We start from the raw sequence: 14,352 nt of genomic DNA, 5'->3' as shown, positions 1-14,352 counted from the left end.
ATTTAACACCAAACAGTTTATTTTTGGTGTCATTTTGTTCTTTAATTATAATTCTGTATATTTAGCGTGATTTCCCAGCAAGACGTTACATTATCGTAATGTCAATACCAGCTGAAAATGTGTATGATTGGACATAACAGTTAAAGTTTGTTGATATTTTATAGTAAGGTAGTCTTACTGCAATGCTTTCCGGCCAAAAAAAAATAGCATCGGCTTATATTGTACCATTACGGTTATTTTTGGAATGTTATTTTTTCAAAATCTTGGGCATTAGATTATTTACAATCACTCATCCTTTATTGCTATGTACTAAATTTTGGTTATAAACAGTTGAAAATTATTGAACACCGAAGATTGTGAAAAATAACGTTGTAGAAATGAGGGATTTATTATGATATTGGCCGATGTTAGAAATTTTTTGGGGAAAAGCATTTGAGTAAGGCTACCTTAACATGTTTAGTGCAGTTTTTAGCAGGTTAGTGCTAATTGTTGATGATATGTAAAGTATTTTATGCTTCTCTATGTGCAATATTTCTAGATTGTTCTTATTTGAGTTTGTTTATTATAGTAAAAATGTAGCTATGTAAATTACATAAATGAGCCGCGTCACGACAAAACCAACATAATGCGTTTGCGACCAGCATGTATCCAGACCAGCCTGCGCATCCGTGCAGTCTGATCAGGATCCATGCTGTTCGCTTACAGACCTTATAACAAGTAAAGAAACTGATAGCGAACAGCAGACTGGATTGATCCATGCTGGTCGCAAACTCATTATGTTGGTTTTGTCGTGACGCAGCTCAAATAATGAAAGTATGGTCCATGTATAATCAGGGAATGTATACAATTATTATCAGTTTACATAGGCATGGCATATGAGTAAAATGAATTTTTGATAATGAATAATAATAATTATATGCCTGAAAATATTTCAGCATAAGTTGTTATGCACTAGGTTGTCTGCTTGTACTACCAAATAGGGATAGGGGGCTACCTATCTGTCTGTTAACAGAACAAAAGAGGTCATTAAAGTTCATTCCATAACAATAGAGGAAGTGGCTTATGGCCTGTTATTAAACAAAAAAAAATAACAATAGAAATGACCCTTTATCCCAATTCTGTCACACATATGTCCATCCATCCCTCTGTCTGGCTATATCCTTTGAAGGAAAATGGAACTTCTTGGCAGAAATGTTAATCATAATGAGATGATGTGCAGAACTCAGTAGTATACAGTAGTAGACCTCTATAAAAGTTTTATGAATCATGCACATAGGGTAAAAAATGCCCCCACCCTGGAGGTCATACAGTAGATTTATCATAACGATAATAAAGATAAAACATGTTTTCAGACAAGTTTCTTTGATTGGGTCACTTCCATTATTGAAAGATTATTTTTGATTACTCAAACAAATTTACATTTGGGTGTATATTGCCCCGTCTTTGCGGTGCTCGTTTTACTAATGTGGAGATGAGAAGTAAGGATTTATTTATGGCCATAGTAGGTTTTAGTTGTCATTATTGGGCTTCCTTGATACACTTACGATTTTTATCAAACTTCACAGAATATTTATCTTGTATTGTCCTATTTTTATTAGGTCATTACAACATGATTTTAGTTGTCATGACGATGTCATTGATATAATAATATCTAGATTTTAAAAAAATCACAAATTTCTTATAATCATATATTTTGTTTCAATTTCGCTTTGCATTCTATTATTTTTAGTATTGTTTGGGAATAAAATGTTTGACAGTTTAAAACTGCATTGTGTAAGTATTCACAGATATAAAGTTCTTTTTCCAGCTGTTTGTATACAATTGCTGCTCATCTTGTGGTAAAGATTATTATACCCCCAAAAACGAAGTTTGGGGGGGTATATAGGAGTCACCCGGTGATCGGTTGGTTGGTCGGTCGGTCGGTCGGTCCAGACGTCCTTTGCATTTTCCTTGTCCGGAGCATAACTTGAAAACTAATGGTTGGAATTCAATATAACTACAAACAATGGTCAAGCACATTGAGAGGAAGTGCAGTGCACAAGAACCATAACTTTATCTTGACTAATTACAGAGTTATTGCCCTTTGTTACTTTTCCTTGTCCGGGGCATAACTTAGACTACTGGTTGGAATTAAAAACAACTTCATACAATTGTCAAACACAATAAGGGGAAGTGCAGTGCACAAGAACCATAACTCTATCTAAAGTAATTACAGAGTTATTGCCCTTTGTTACTTTTCCATTGCTTTCTTTTGTCCGGACCATAACTGGAAGACTAATTGTTGGAACTCATTATAACTTCATACAATGGTCAAGCACATTGAGAGGAAGTGCAGTGCACAAGAACCATAACTCTATCTTGACTAATTACAAAGTTATTGCCCTTTGTTACTTTTCCTTGTCCGGGGCATAACTTGAAAACTACTGGTGGGAATTATAAACAACTTCATACAATTATCAAACACAATAAGGGGAAGTGCAGTGCACAAAAATCATAACTCTATCTAAAGTAATTACAGAGTTATTGCCCTTTGTTACTTTTCCATTGCTTTCTTTTGTCCGGACCATAACTTGAAGACTAATTGTTTGAATTCATTATAACTTCATACAATGGTCAAGCTTATTGAGAGGAAGTGCAGTGTTCAAGAACCATAACTCCGTCTTGACTTATTACAAAGTTACTGCCCTTTGTTACTTTTCCTTGTCCAAAGCATGACATGAAAACTACTGGTTGGAATTCAAAACAACTTCATACAATGGTCAAGCACAATAAGGGGAAGTGCAGTGCACAAGAACCATAACTCCATCTTGACTAATTACAGAGTTATTGCCCTTTGTTACTTTTCCATTGCTTTTTTTTGTCCGGAGCATAACTTGAAGACTAATGGCTGGAATTCAAAACAACTTCATACAATGGTCAAGCACAATAAGAGGAAGTGCAGTGCACAAGAACGATAACTCTATCTTCAGTATTTATAGAGTTATTGCCCTTTATTACTTTTCCTTGTCTTTCTGGACTTATTACAGAGTAATTCAATAAAACTTCATCAATGGCCAACCACATTGAAAGGAAATGCAACATACAAGAACCACAACTATCTTTAATTGCCACAACCATAACTCTACATTTCAATTCTTTTACATGGTATTCTGTTACTAGTAACATCCTCATTTTTGAAGCAGTCTTGTGGGGGTATTAATCACATTCAGTGATAGATCTAGTTGTGATTTAAAGCTGCATGCCTACAGATGAGCCAAACTATTTCAAGAAAATCAACCTGAGAAAAGTACAAGGATTTTAAGAAAAGTTAGAATATTTACAAGTGAAATTCATTTAATAACTTACATGTTACATGCAATGAATGACTGATTTTGCAGCTGTATCTATCACTATATTTCTAAATAATACTGCATGACAAACACAGCAAGGGCTTTTTTCTTTATTTTGACATTTTTTTGGTAACTTACCTGAACTGAAATTGCTCTTTGCAATGTGTAGATTACTTTCTTTTTTTACTTGAAAATATTTTAACTTCTTGATTCATTTTCAAAATGTTCATGAAAATAAGCATGAATCTGGAGGCATGCTGCTTTTAACCCCTTCTTCAGTACAAACGAAGATCATTGCTTGTTTGCCAGCCAATCTCTTGTTAGGTTGCAGTCAAATTTTGTACTTAAGTACTTGCTGTACCATATTTTTTCTTTTGTAATGAATCTGTATGATTTGAACAAATATTAATTTCAGCTTTTTCATGTGATTAGTGCACCTTGTTAGCTTTTTGGAAAGATATCCAATTTAATATAGCTTGGATATACATGTACACATGAATGAACATAGGCTTTAATGTTGAGTATAAGTTCTATATGAAACTGGTAAAGGATTTCCTTGATTATTCTATGGGCCATCTTGTAAGAGAAATTTGTACCGGTGACTGAAATAATAGGAGGTAAAATAATTTGGCATTTTTGTCCAAAACCATAAATGCCTTTAAAGCAGACTTTTATATAACATGAAGGATACAAGTATATTTTAACATGGTAAATGTAACCATTTGCCTGCTAGTGGCAACATGTTTTACCCATAGGAAACAGAACAAACTAAGATCTGCTAGAACGTCCATGCTATCTCGTGGTCTATGGTGATCATTTGTACCTGTAACATGATGTTGAGCATTTAAAGCCTACATTTTCTTGTAAAGCTGGAAAAGTGACCATACATGAGCCGCGCTATGACAAAACCAACGTAATGCGTTTGCGACCACCATGGATTCAGACCAGCCTGCACATCTGTGCAGTCTGATCAGGATCCATGCTGTTCGCTCACAAACCCTTTTACAATTACAGAAACTGATAGCAAACAGCATGGATCCTGATCCCACTGCGCGGATGGGCAGGTTGGTCTGGATCCATACTGGTCGCAAACGCACTTTGTTGGTTTTGTCATGACACGGCTCATAGGACCTTCACATTGCTCATGGATACTCCATTGTTATTTTGTTCTTACTATTGTTCTTCTGAGCCACGAAAATGAAAATAGTCATATAAAAGCCTAGTGGAATGAATGACATTAAAAGAAAGTACAGTTACCTATTGTTCCTCTAGCCACATATGTATCCATATGTAAACTCGGTGAAACTCAGATAAATAGTAGTGGCTGATCCTCAATTACGTAACATAATTTTGTACTGAAAACATGAGAGGAAAAAAAATTGTTTAAAACTATAGAAGCTGATAAGGGGGTTATTTTCTGTAAAAAGGAATGATATGTGTTATTCTCATTTATTTTCTTGGGGTTGTGTATGTTTTGATGTTGCTTTTGTAAGTTTTATATATTTTATTTTTTTTGCAAGGTTCATTTTTTCATTGAATCATTTTTTTTAAATTCTACTAAATTCTTATACACATTGACAGGTGAAAGAAATATGTTGGCATGTAGGCTTAGCTAGATTTTATTTACAGTGTGATTTTTTATTGCTGTCTATTATATTTTGGTTGTTTTCTTGTTGTTTGTTTTATATACATGTTTAATGCTTATTTTCTCCCGTTGTTTTATGTTCTTTTAATGTGGAGTGCTTGATTATATAGAAAGGCATAAATGTTTTATTTTTTTATTTTTAAGGCATATAAGGCAATATGAATACTTTATTTTTAAAATTATCAACAATTGTAACATTGTATTAAGGGTAAAAAAAAGAATGGTGTGACTATAAAAATAAAAATAAAAAACCTAGTATCAAAACCTGATTAAGACGTCAAATGAAACCAAGTCTATATGGTAAAATTTATAACATATTAGACAAGATCAAAGATAGATTTTAAGGTCAAAAGACTCAAAACTACAGTAGGTCACAAGAAAAACCTTGTCAGTTTTCGGAAAGATACAGAATTGACATATTTAATAAGTTTGGTTAGAATTTTTCTGTTGTAGTTTAAAATTTGAGTATTAGTTTACTCACAGGTACATAGGCCAATAGCAGAGGTGCTGCATTTATTAGGGTCTATTGAGATCATGTATACATGTTCATTAATCTTTGGAATAAATTTATTAATGAGTAGATCATAGAGTAAGACTCTTGTCAAGTATACGTGCCAGTGGCCAAACTTTGAAATATGTTTACCTCCAGCTAGACTCAACTCAAGTGAAGGATGCTTTTACACCTTAATGAAACTTGATAAAGAGCCATGACATGACAAAACCAACATAATGGTTTGCGACCAGCATGGATCCAGACCAGCCTGCACATCCGCGCAGTCTGATCAGGATCCATGCTGTTCACTTACAAACCCTATTTCATGTAGAGAAACTGATAGCGAACAGCATGGATCCTGATCAGACTGTGCGGATGCGCAGGCTGGTCTGGATCCATGCTGGTCGCAAACCCATTATGTTGGTTTTGTCATGGCGTGGCTCATATAGTTTCTCTCTCATTTACATCTTTATACAAGATTGTCTATACAAGATTGTCGAATAAAACAAAAAACAAAATTGTTGAGTCAGTCTGTCATCTGCTCAAAAGTTTTAGCTGAAAATGTGTGATCCCTATATGTCAGACGCAGGAGATGTTTGGCTGTTGAACAATTTTTTTGTAACCCTTTCTGTGATTACGAGAATTTACCTAAATTTGTTTGATGTTTACACAAATTTCACCTGATAATGTTAAGATTTATGTTTTGAATTTACAGAAATTCTCTGAAGTAAAAAAAAGTTGCCTACTATGTGTTATGCCGGAAATGCTTTTTTTATTTTATGTTGTTTTATTTTACAATATATTACCATACACCTACTATGTAGTTCCACTTTATTTCTTTGTTACTGGATTTCTCCACAATAATTCTGTATTATTGATAATGGAAAATAAATACTTTAAATCATGAACAAATTGTGTTCTGTTTTCTTATATCATATACTGTGTATTGATTGTTGTTATCCTTTAACTATTTAGAGTATGTGTCAGTCAGTCTTTCACACATTCTTAAATACTGTGATAACTTAAAGGTCCATTATGCAATAGAAATGCTTTTATTTGTATTTCTCAAAATTTTCCGTTTTCAGTGGCCTCTTAAATTTTCCAAAAGTAACTTATTGGCTAATTACCAGAAACTATATTTCGCTTCTGTTATGTTGCCTTTATGTAATTTTACAGTTAAAGTGATTTAAAGTGAAAGTATTTTGTATGGAAGTCAAAATACCATTTCGTTTACATTTTGATACTTTTGTGACAAACAATTACACATTCAGTGCTACTTTCTTCAGGTGATACGTGTCATGCTCTAAAACAACTATTTCAACTTTATAAAACTCATTTTTCTCTTTCTAGAAAGGAAAAAAAAATCGTTCCTGAGGCATTATGTGTCTAAATATTTCAAGGGTAAGCTATTGGGTCATTCGTCTGACTGTCTTCCACTTTTTAGAATTAATAACACTCTATAGGATGCAGTTTTGAAGGAATCTTCAAACTTTGTCAAAATGGTTGTCTCAATGATGTCTTGAACTAAATTAAACCTGGTCAAAACTAGGTTACAAGGCCAGAAAAGCCTTGTTAATTAACATTCTTAATAGAGGCTCCCAGAGTGACAGTCAGGACTTCTAGAAATGTTTTAATACAGGTCATCTGTGGTCGTATGTTTTTACGTGGTCAGTTGGAGGCCCGTCAGGTGCAGGCCCGTGTTAGTTGGAGGTTTGTTGAAGTTTAGCTAATATCATACTACATTATAATCATTATTAGATACATCTTTAGTGGAAGAATCATCAATATAAAAGTCTACATTGCCATTTGTTCGATATAAATGGTACTGCATTAGCATCGCATTAAGACAAACTTTAAAAAACTCTTAGTTTCGTGCTGTTTTTTTTAATGTTCTTTGATTAAGCCCATTCCAATATTTTCTTATTGACTTTATTAAAATGTCTAAAATCTGATCCTCATTGGTTGAAACACGTTTCCTTCTAACATAAAGATGGTATTTTTTTAAGTTTTGAAACAAAAAATGGCTTATCTCCCTTATATGTAGGTAAGTAAACTATACATAAAGTTTGTATCAAAAGCTCTTCGAACTTTTTTATGTGTTAAACACATGTACATAATTCGAAGACAAACATCCTATATATTTGCAAGCCATGGTGTGTTCAAAAAGGAAAATAATGTCATATGTAATTGATTCTCTTGAATGGTTAGGAAATTGTTAACATGGCGTGCAGTTCGCCAACAGTTATTTAAGGTAAGCTTTGAAACAATATGCTTGACTTTACCCGAATTTTATTTGTAGCGATATCTGTTGTCGTGGACTTCATCTGTTATCCCACGTTTTTCGATTTTACTGTGTGTACACGATTTATTTTACAGTTTCCACTTTTTGTAATAGTTTGGTATACGCTGTTTTACTTTTATTGACTAAAATATTTATATTAAAGGAAGAGCCATTCCGCATGCTCATTCTTGCGTCAGTACTTGGACTGCATGATTTTACTCTTCGTTTCATTAGCTCGAGTGAAGTATATGATTTTTATACCACAAGATGAAAATAAATCCTGTATTTATGGACAGTATTTATAGAAAAAACTGGAATTTTCTGTTTATTATGTACATTAAAATTTGACAGACTTTTCTTTACATTAATTGTGTGTATTGGCTGAATTAAGAAGAAAGTAGGCCGGCAAGACACCAGTGAAAATACGGAAAATATGTTTCACTGCAGTGAAAAATAAATTTTTACAATGAAAATACGGAAAATGAAAACACGCATATTAATTTATAGATTTTTCTCAATATTTCATTTAGAATGATAAATACAAATACGCAGTTTTCTTTATTAAAATACAAGATATTCCTTAAGAACTTTAATGCTTGTCGGGTGAGAGTGTGGTGGGGGGAGGTATATAGATTTAGAGGTTTATAGATTTTTCTCAATATTTCATTTAGAATGATAAATACAAATACGCAGTTTTCTTTATTAAAATACAAGATATTCCTTAAGAACTTTAATGCTTGTCGGGTGAGAGTGTGGTGGGGGGAGGTATATAGATTTAGAGGTTTATAGATTTTTCTCAATATTTCATTTAGAATTATATAATAAATACAAATACGCATTTTTTTCTTTATTAAAATACAAAATATTTCTTAAGAACCTTTAATAGTTTGGTGAGTGTGTGTTTGGGGGGAGGTATTTGTTTGTCAAGTCTATATGTATCCCGAGGGGGGTAAAGCATGTAAACAGTCATATCTGTTATATGTTAACCCTGGTATCTGATTGTTAAATGGGCAAATAATCTGTCGATCTAATATGTCCAAGTTAGAATATAAAGTGGACGAAAACAATAAAAATATTCGTGCCATTATCATACTTGTATCTCAGTTTTGTTGTTGTGATGTTACTGAAGTATCCTCATGTATAGATGAAACATGTTGTTGATCTACTAATGAGACAATTGCTATATCTTGTTCAATATAACAATTATCCTTCATGAGCTTTCATTTCATACAGACATCGATTAAACTTGGAAAGCATTATAGAGCGGTCCTGTTAACATATCTAGGATGAAGTAAATGAAATATATTATTTTCATCAGTAGATGCCTGAAAACCATGGAAAACGGGAAAAACTCTCGTTTACTGTAAAAAAGTGGATAATTGAAAGAAATACAATTTTAATAGTTGTTATTGATAGTTAAAAGATAAACCAGATTTCATTACATTGTAACACCAGAACAGAACAGAATTTTTATTAACGTATACAATACATGTATCTTGTTAATACAACATCAAATTAAATACATACAATGATAATGATAAGCTCGTTATAAGCACGTATTATATTGTGACACTATGCCATCAGGTTAAGAGAGGTCCTGGGAACGGGCTTCATGTGCTTCTAGCAAGAAAACTTTATACTCGATATCCTACCTAAATGTATGTATTTTAATATGTAAATCATATTATATTTTATATTACTTTAGAGTGGTTGCCCAGTAACTTGTTTATTTCATATCTATCAGATATATCATGGTTTATAAACAAACAGGTTCAACGGTCAAATGATTTGGTCACCTTAAGGCATGAAACACGACAATAAAACTTTTCACCGTCCCAGGAGTGTACATCTGATTTTATCTTCTGTAGACATAAAACTATTCATGTTTTGTAATTTTCTGAACGAAAATACACTTTCAAATGTTATTATGAAAGCATCATATGTGTGATTAGCTATATAAATGAATAATGGAAACTTTAACATGGAATATGTTATTTGCGATGGTCATTTGTTCGAGCCTGTGGAATTTTGCTGGTAGGACAGTACTTGATTTTATTATATCCGAACAGCCTAAAATTATCTATTGAATTTCAACGTTTAACTATAGCCTAAATTTTATATATCTTGTGCATATGTTTTATTTTTTAATAATAAATAAAATATTGTTTTTATTTTATGAAAATAATTGACCTTGTGATTAAAAGGAAAAACGTTAGTGACGTTAAACTGATGATGAACTTTTAAATTTTAAACAGTGGCTGAATGGAACGATTGGAGCACGTGGTCCGCGTGCAGTGCTTCGTGCGGAAATGGTGTACGCACACGGCAACGTACATGTATGGGTGGGGTATGTGAAGGAGCAGAAGAAATGATTTCAACATGTGTACTCTCCGATTGTGATACAGAAGGTTTAACATTTAATTACATATTGAGATTATTTTGATTTTTACTGATACTGTACATTATATTATATTTTTTCTATTAGTTATAGATTTAAAATTAAGACTAATTTTACCATATAAATACACATTTAGAATTTAATACATGTATGTATAATTGCGTTTCGACGAAACTTTGGTATTGATTTATATGTAAAATATTTTATAATTTTATGAACTTTTTTCCGAAAATTATTTACATTATTATAATTAAGTTTACGGTATATTTTTGATGTACTGAAATATCAATAATTGATGCTTAATTAATATACTACAGTATCAAATATGTGGTTGTAAAGTGTGTTACGTTTCAACATTTTATATTCGTGAACTCTTTGTCATAACATGCGGAAATTTCCAAACTTAGTTTATGACATTTATGAGGATTATCAACATTTTAACAACTTCATTAAGCGTTTATTACATATGAGCCGCGTCACGACAAAACCAACATAATGGGTTTGCGACCAGCATGGATCCAGACCAGCCTGCGCATCCGCGCAGTCTGATCAGGATCCATGCTGTTCGCTTACCAACCCTATAACAAGTAGAGAAACTGATAGCGAACAGCATGGATCCTGATCAGACTGCGCGGATGCGCAGGCTGGTCTGGATCCATGCTGGTCGCAAACGCATTATGTTGGTTTTGTCGTGACGTGGCTCATGTAATGTTAGCGTTACATTATAGGAGCGACAATGATTTATTTTCTTGTTTACTGTAAACCATTCTTATTTTGGATATGTGATAAATAGAATATTATATTCGTAACGCTTCAATACAAAATTTATTGAACTCTATGAATAAAACAATAATTTGCTCACAAGAAGCCCGTGTAATATGATAAATATTCAACTTGTTCAATAAACTTAGTATTGATAAATTCAAATAGCTTTATCAATAAATTTATTGAACTCATTCAATAAAATAAGTTTATGCACGTCAGATGCTCGCATGAGATTTATTTAATTTGTTCAATAAATTCAGTATTTCAAACCTTCACTCATTCAATATAGATTTACTTGTTGAATTTCTTACATTAACAGTAATATTTTCATAAAGTACAACATCTAGTATGTAATGGGCAGGAAATCTGATTTTTTCAGTCGTGCAGAAATGGTGGTCAGATTGGGGGCAATGGTCTGTTTGTACACGTACTTGTGGTGGCGGAATGCGTACACGTACACGCTCGTGCAGCACGGGTAATAGCACGGACTGTTGTGAGTATACAGATGAAGAGTCGTGCCTGTTAGAACATACACAGACTAGAGAATGTATAAATGACGACTGTTTAGGTATGAAATATTTTATATATTTACTAAGTAAAACATATTATTAAAGTTTTAGAAAGAACAAGATCTTTAAATTTATTGTTTGATAACATAGACTCAAATGATACTTTCTAGCTTTTACTATTTAATGTACAAGTGAATGATTAAAATAAATAACAAATATCAGAGAAATAAAAATAGGATTCGGGCTTATTTTAACTGACAGCAGCATACTTTACTTGAGATGAAGAATTTAGTTACAAATCTATAATACACTCCAGTGTTGATCACCTTTTGCAAACTTTATATTAAGTCTTTGACAAGTGTTGGGGGAAATTTTATTATTAAAGATCAAAGTTATGAAAAGTCACCGAAATTTACATATTGATTTTGGATAATTGGAAACATTTCAAGCCACTTTTAATCAGCTTACTATTACAAGGTGTAACTAGATCATAACGCTCTAACATTAATCTGTTACAGGTACATGGTCAGATTGGCGTATGTGGGGGACATGCTCCGCGAGATGCGGCGAAGGTGTTCAGTCCAGACTTCGGGAGTGCGAGCCTACTGGTTCTAATTGTATTGGTGGTAAAGAACAATCAAGAATGTGTTACATACAATGTCCCCCATCGGTAAAATGTAAGTTTATATTATTAGCAGGATAAAGTTGCTTGATTAACTGAGCCCACATCACGTGCCTTCTCTGTTTCGAAAAATAGAAGTAAAGATATTTTCTTGACCGACAAAACAGAGGGTACGAAAACAGAGGGTACGAGAAAGGACTGACAGTTATTTTTATTGACAACAATTTTGTCTTGGAAACAGAAAAAAACCCACAAAAATGTATAGCTGTACTTTGCAAAAAAATAAATAAATAAAATAAAATAAATAGAAAAAAAATAAAAATGAATAATTGTCTGGTTTTCTAGAGAAAATTAAGTAATATTTTGACATTTATTATGTAGTCATTTCCGACATGGATGAGGCCAAAAGCTGTGACAATAACAATCCATGTAAAAACGACGGAATATGTGCAACCAATGGTGATCACGTGACTTGTATTTGCCGCGGAAATTGGCGAGGTCGTAATTGTAACGATAGTAAGTTTTCAGTTTATCTTACAATATCTAACGTCAATAATATAATACATTATTTATTGTTTTGCAGTGCTAAAATATATGACCCGGTAAAACTAAATATCTAACAAAAGAAGTAGGAAACATTGAAAATAATGAGGAAGAAATACTAAGTATTTAAAGCAAATTAATAGCAGAAGACATTGCACGAGGTTTTTATGTTATTGCATTTGATGTAATCACACACAAACATAACTTATATTACCAAAAAACGAATTATCTGGAGAACATAGAGTAACCTGCAATGCTAGTAATGCTTTCTCTGCAGTAAAATTCGTAATTCTTTAGTCGAAAGATGATTTTCTGAAAGTTTCATGCTTGTATTACCATTTGCACTATTTTCTCAATATCCGCCCCACCATGCTGCAAGTTTCAATGACTATAGGTATATGTCGATCTTGCCAGCCTTCCCAGTCGCGAAGTTTGACTGAATACCCCGCATTAAAAAGACCAGAGCAGGACCATTTCCGTTATATAATTTTGCTGGATTAAGGGGTAATAAATCCTTATTGAATGTTCTTTGTAGTGAAAGTTATTACCCCTGTTTTCGCATTCTAATTTGTGCCCTCATAATGTAATAATACTATGGTGGCTGATTTGGAACACTTTTGTGCGTCGTATTGTCGCTAGCGACAGCACGACAAAGCGTCAAACAGCGTGCTGTCGTACTGTCGTCCTGTCGCTAACGAAGTACACCAAACGGTGCGTTGTCGTGCGGCGTGTTATCGCGATGTCACATTGTCGCTCAGCTCAATTCGAAGGACTGGCTATTTGTATATATTTAAACCAAGCGACAGGGCGGCATTGCGACAACGCGCCGCACGACAAAGCGCCGGCTAGCGACAGGACGACAAGACGACAGTGCGTCAACGGCGCAAAGTGTACCAAAATTAACCACCATATAATACGGTATTTGACAAGATCACACTGGCACTTTTAGACAGATTTATTAAGAACTATATTTTTTCAGTGTGTTTATATGACAACGATGAGATGGCGTGTGCGAATAAACGAGGTATATTCTATGATTGTGCCAACTGTAACAGATTCATTGTGTGTTCACGCAACAGGGACGCGCCTATATCAATGAGCTGCACGACAGACAGAATGTGGGACGGTAATGGATGCCGTCTTGCCAATGAAACAAGGATATTGTGCCTTGAAAACAGCTATCCTTAACAGTGATCCAAAGTTTATTTTTTATCTAGTAATAAACACAGAAATATTTCTTGCATGGGCGTGGATCAGCGCAGAACTTACATTTTTTGCCATGATTGCAACTATATAAGGAAATATTCCTAAATTGAACAATTTGCATTACGTCTACAGTAAAGTTTGTTGGGTTGTTCTTGATCTTGGACCACAAGTATATTTGCTTAGGTAGGGTATTTTTTTTTATATAAGTGGGTAAACGGACGCACGGAGTTTGATCCGACGTTATTATATATGTACAAGTACAAGATCAATTAATCTAACATTGACCTTTTCATTCAGGATTTAGTTCTAGCAACTGCTTACTGGAATTCGCTCATCGTATATTTTCATCCAATGCAGTCAGTGTATGTGGCAGACGTCAATTTTCTATTGACAGTCACGACGTTAACATTGTCTATATACACGGTTGCTACAAATTTTTGAATCCTTTTTGCAATTAAAGAAATCAACTGTGCAATATTATCATGTAGTTACAAAGGCTTAATTCTGACAGGTTATAAGACCGGTTATATAAGCAGTTATATAAACAGACGGACCATCTAA

At 33.4% G+C, this 14,352-nt stretch overlaps 1 protein-coding gene across 1 annotated transcript; it reads left to right on the top strand.

The window, feature by feature from the left end:
* Positions 1-9,595: 9,595 nt before the first annotated feature.
* LOC132720124 (A disintegrin and metalloproteinase with thrombospondin motifs adt-2-like) lies at positions 9,596-14,197 on the top strand. Its single transcript, XM_060704156.1, has 6 exons — positions 9,596-9,782; positions 10,004-10,156; positions 11,291-11,479; positions 11,939-12,097; positions 12,424-12,558; positions 13,565-14,197. Exons 1-6 carry the CDS (start codon positions 9,716-9,718, stop codon positions 13,771-13,773), a joined length of 912 nt encoding a protein of 303 aa, XP_060560139.1. The 5' UTR covers positions 9,596-9,715; the 3' UTR covers positions 13,774-14,197.
* Positions 14,198-14,352: the final 155 nt, after the last annotated feature.

This window comes from Ruditapes philippinarum, unplaced genomic scaffold (assembly GCF_026571515.1).
Source record: "Ruditapes philippinarum isolate M1 unplaced genomic scaffold, ASM2657151v2 ctg1364_1_1_1_1, whole genome shotgun sequence".
In the NCBI taxonomy this organism is placed as follows: domain Eukaryota; kingdom Metazoa; phylum Mollusca; class Bivalvia; order Venerida; family Veneridae; genus Ruditapes; species Ruditapes philippinarum.
This window is presented reverse-complemented; position numbering and strand designations above follow the sequence as displayed.

Excerpts from the sequence above, each read along its gene's own strand:
- LOC132720124 (XM_060704156.1), top strand. The coding sequence starts at position 9,716 with ATGGAAACTTTAACATGGAATATGTTATTTGCGATGGTCATTTGTTCG. Across the intron at positions 9,783-10,003 it reads GAGCCTGTGGAATTTTGCTG|TGGCTGAATGGAACGATTGG; the intron begins GTAGGACAGTAC and ends AATTTTAAACAG. Across the intron at positions 10,157-11,290 it reads CTCCGATTGTGATACAGAAG|TCGTGCAGAAATGGTGGTCA; the intron begins GTTTAACATTTA and ends TGATTTTTTCAG.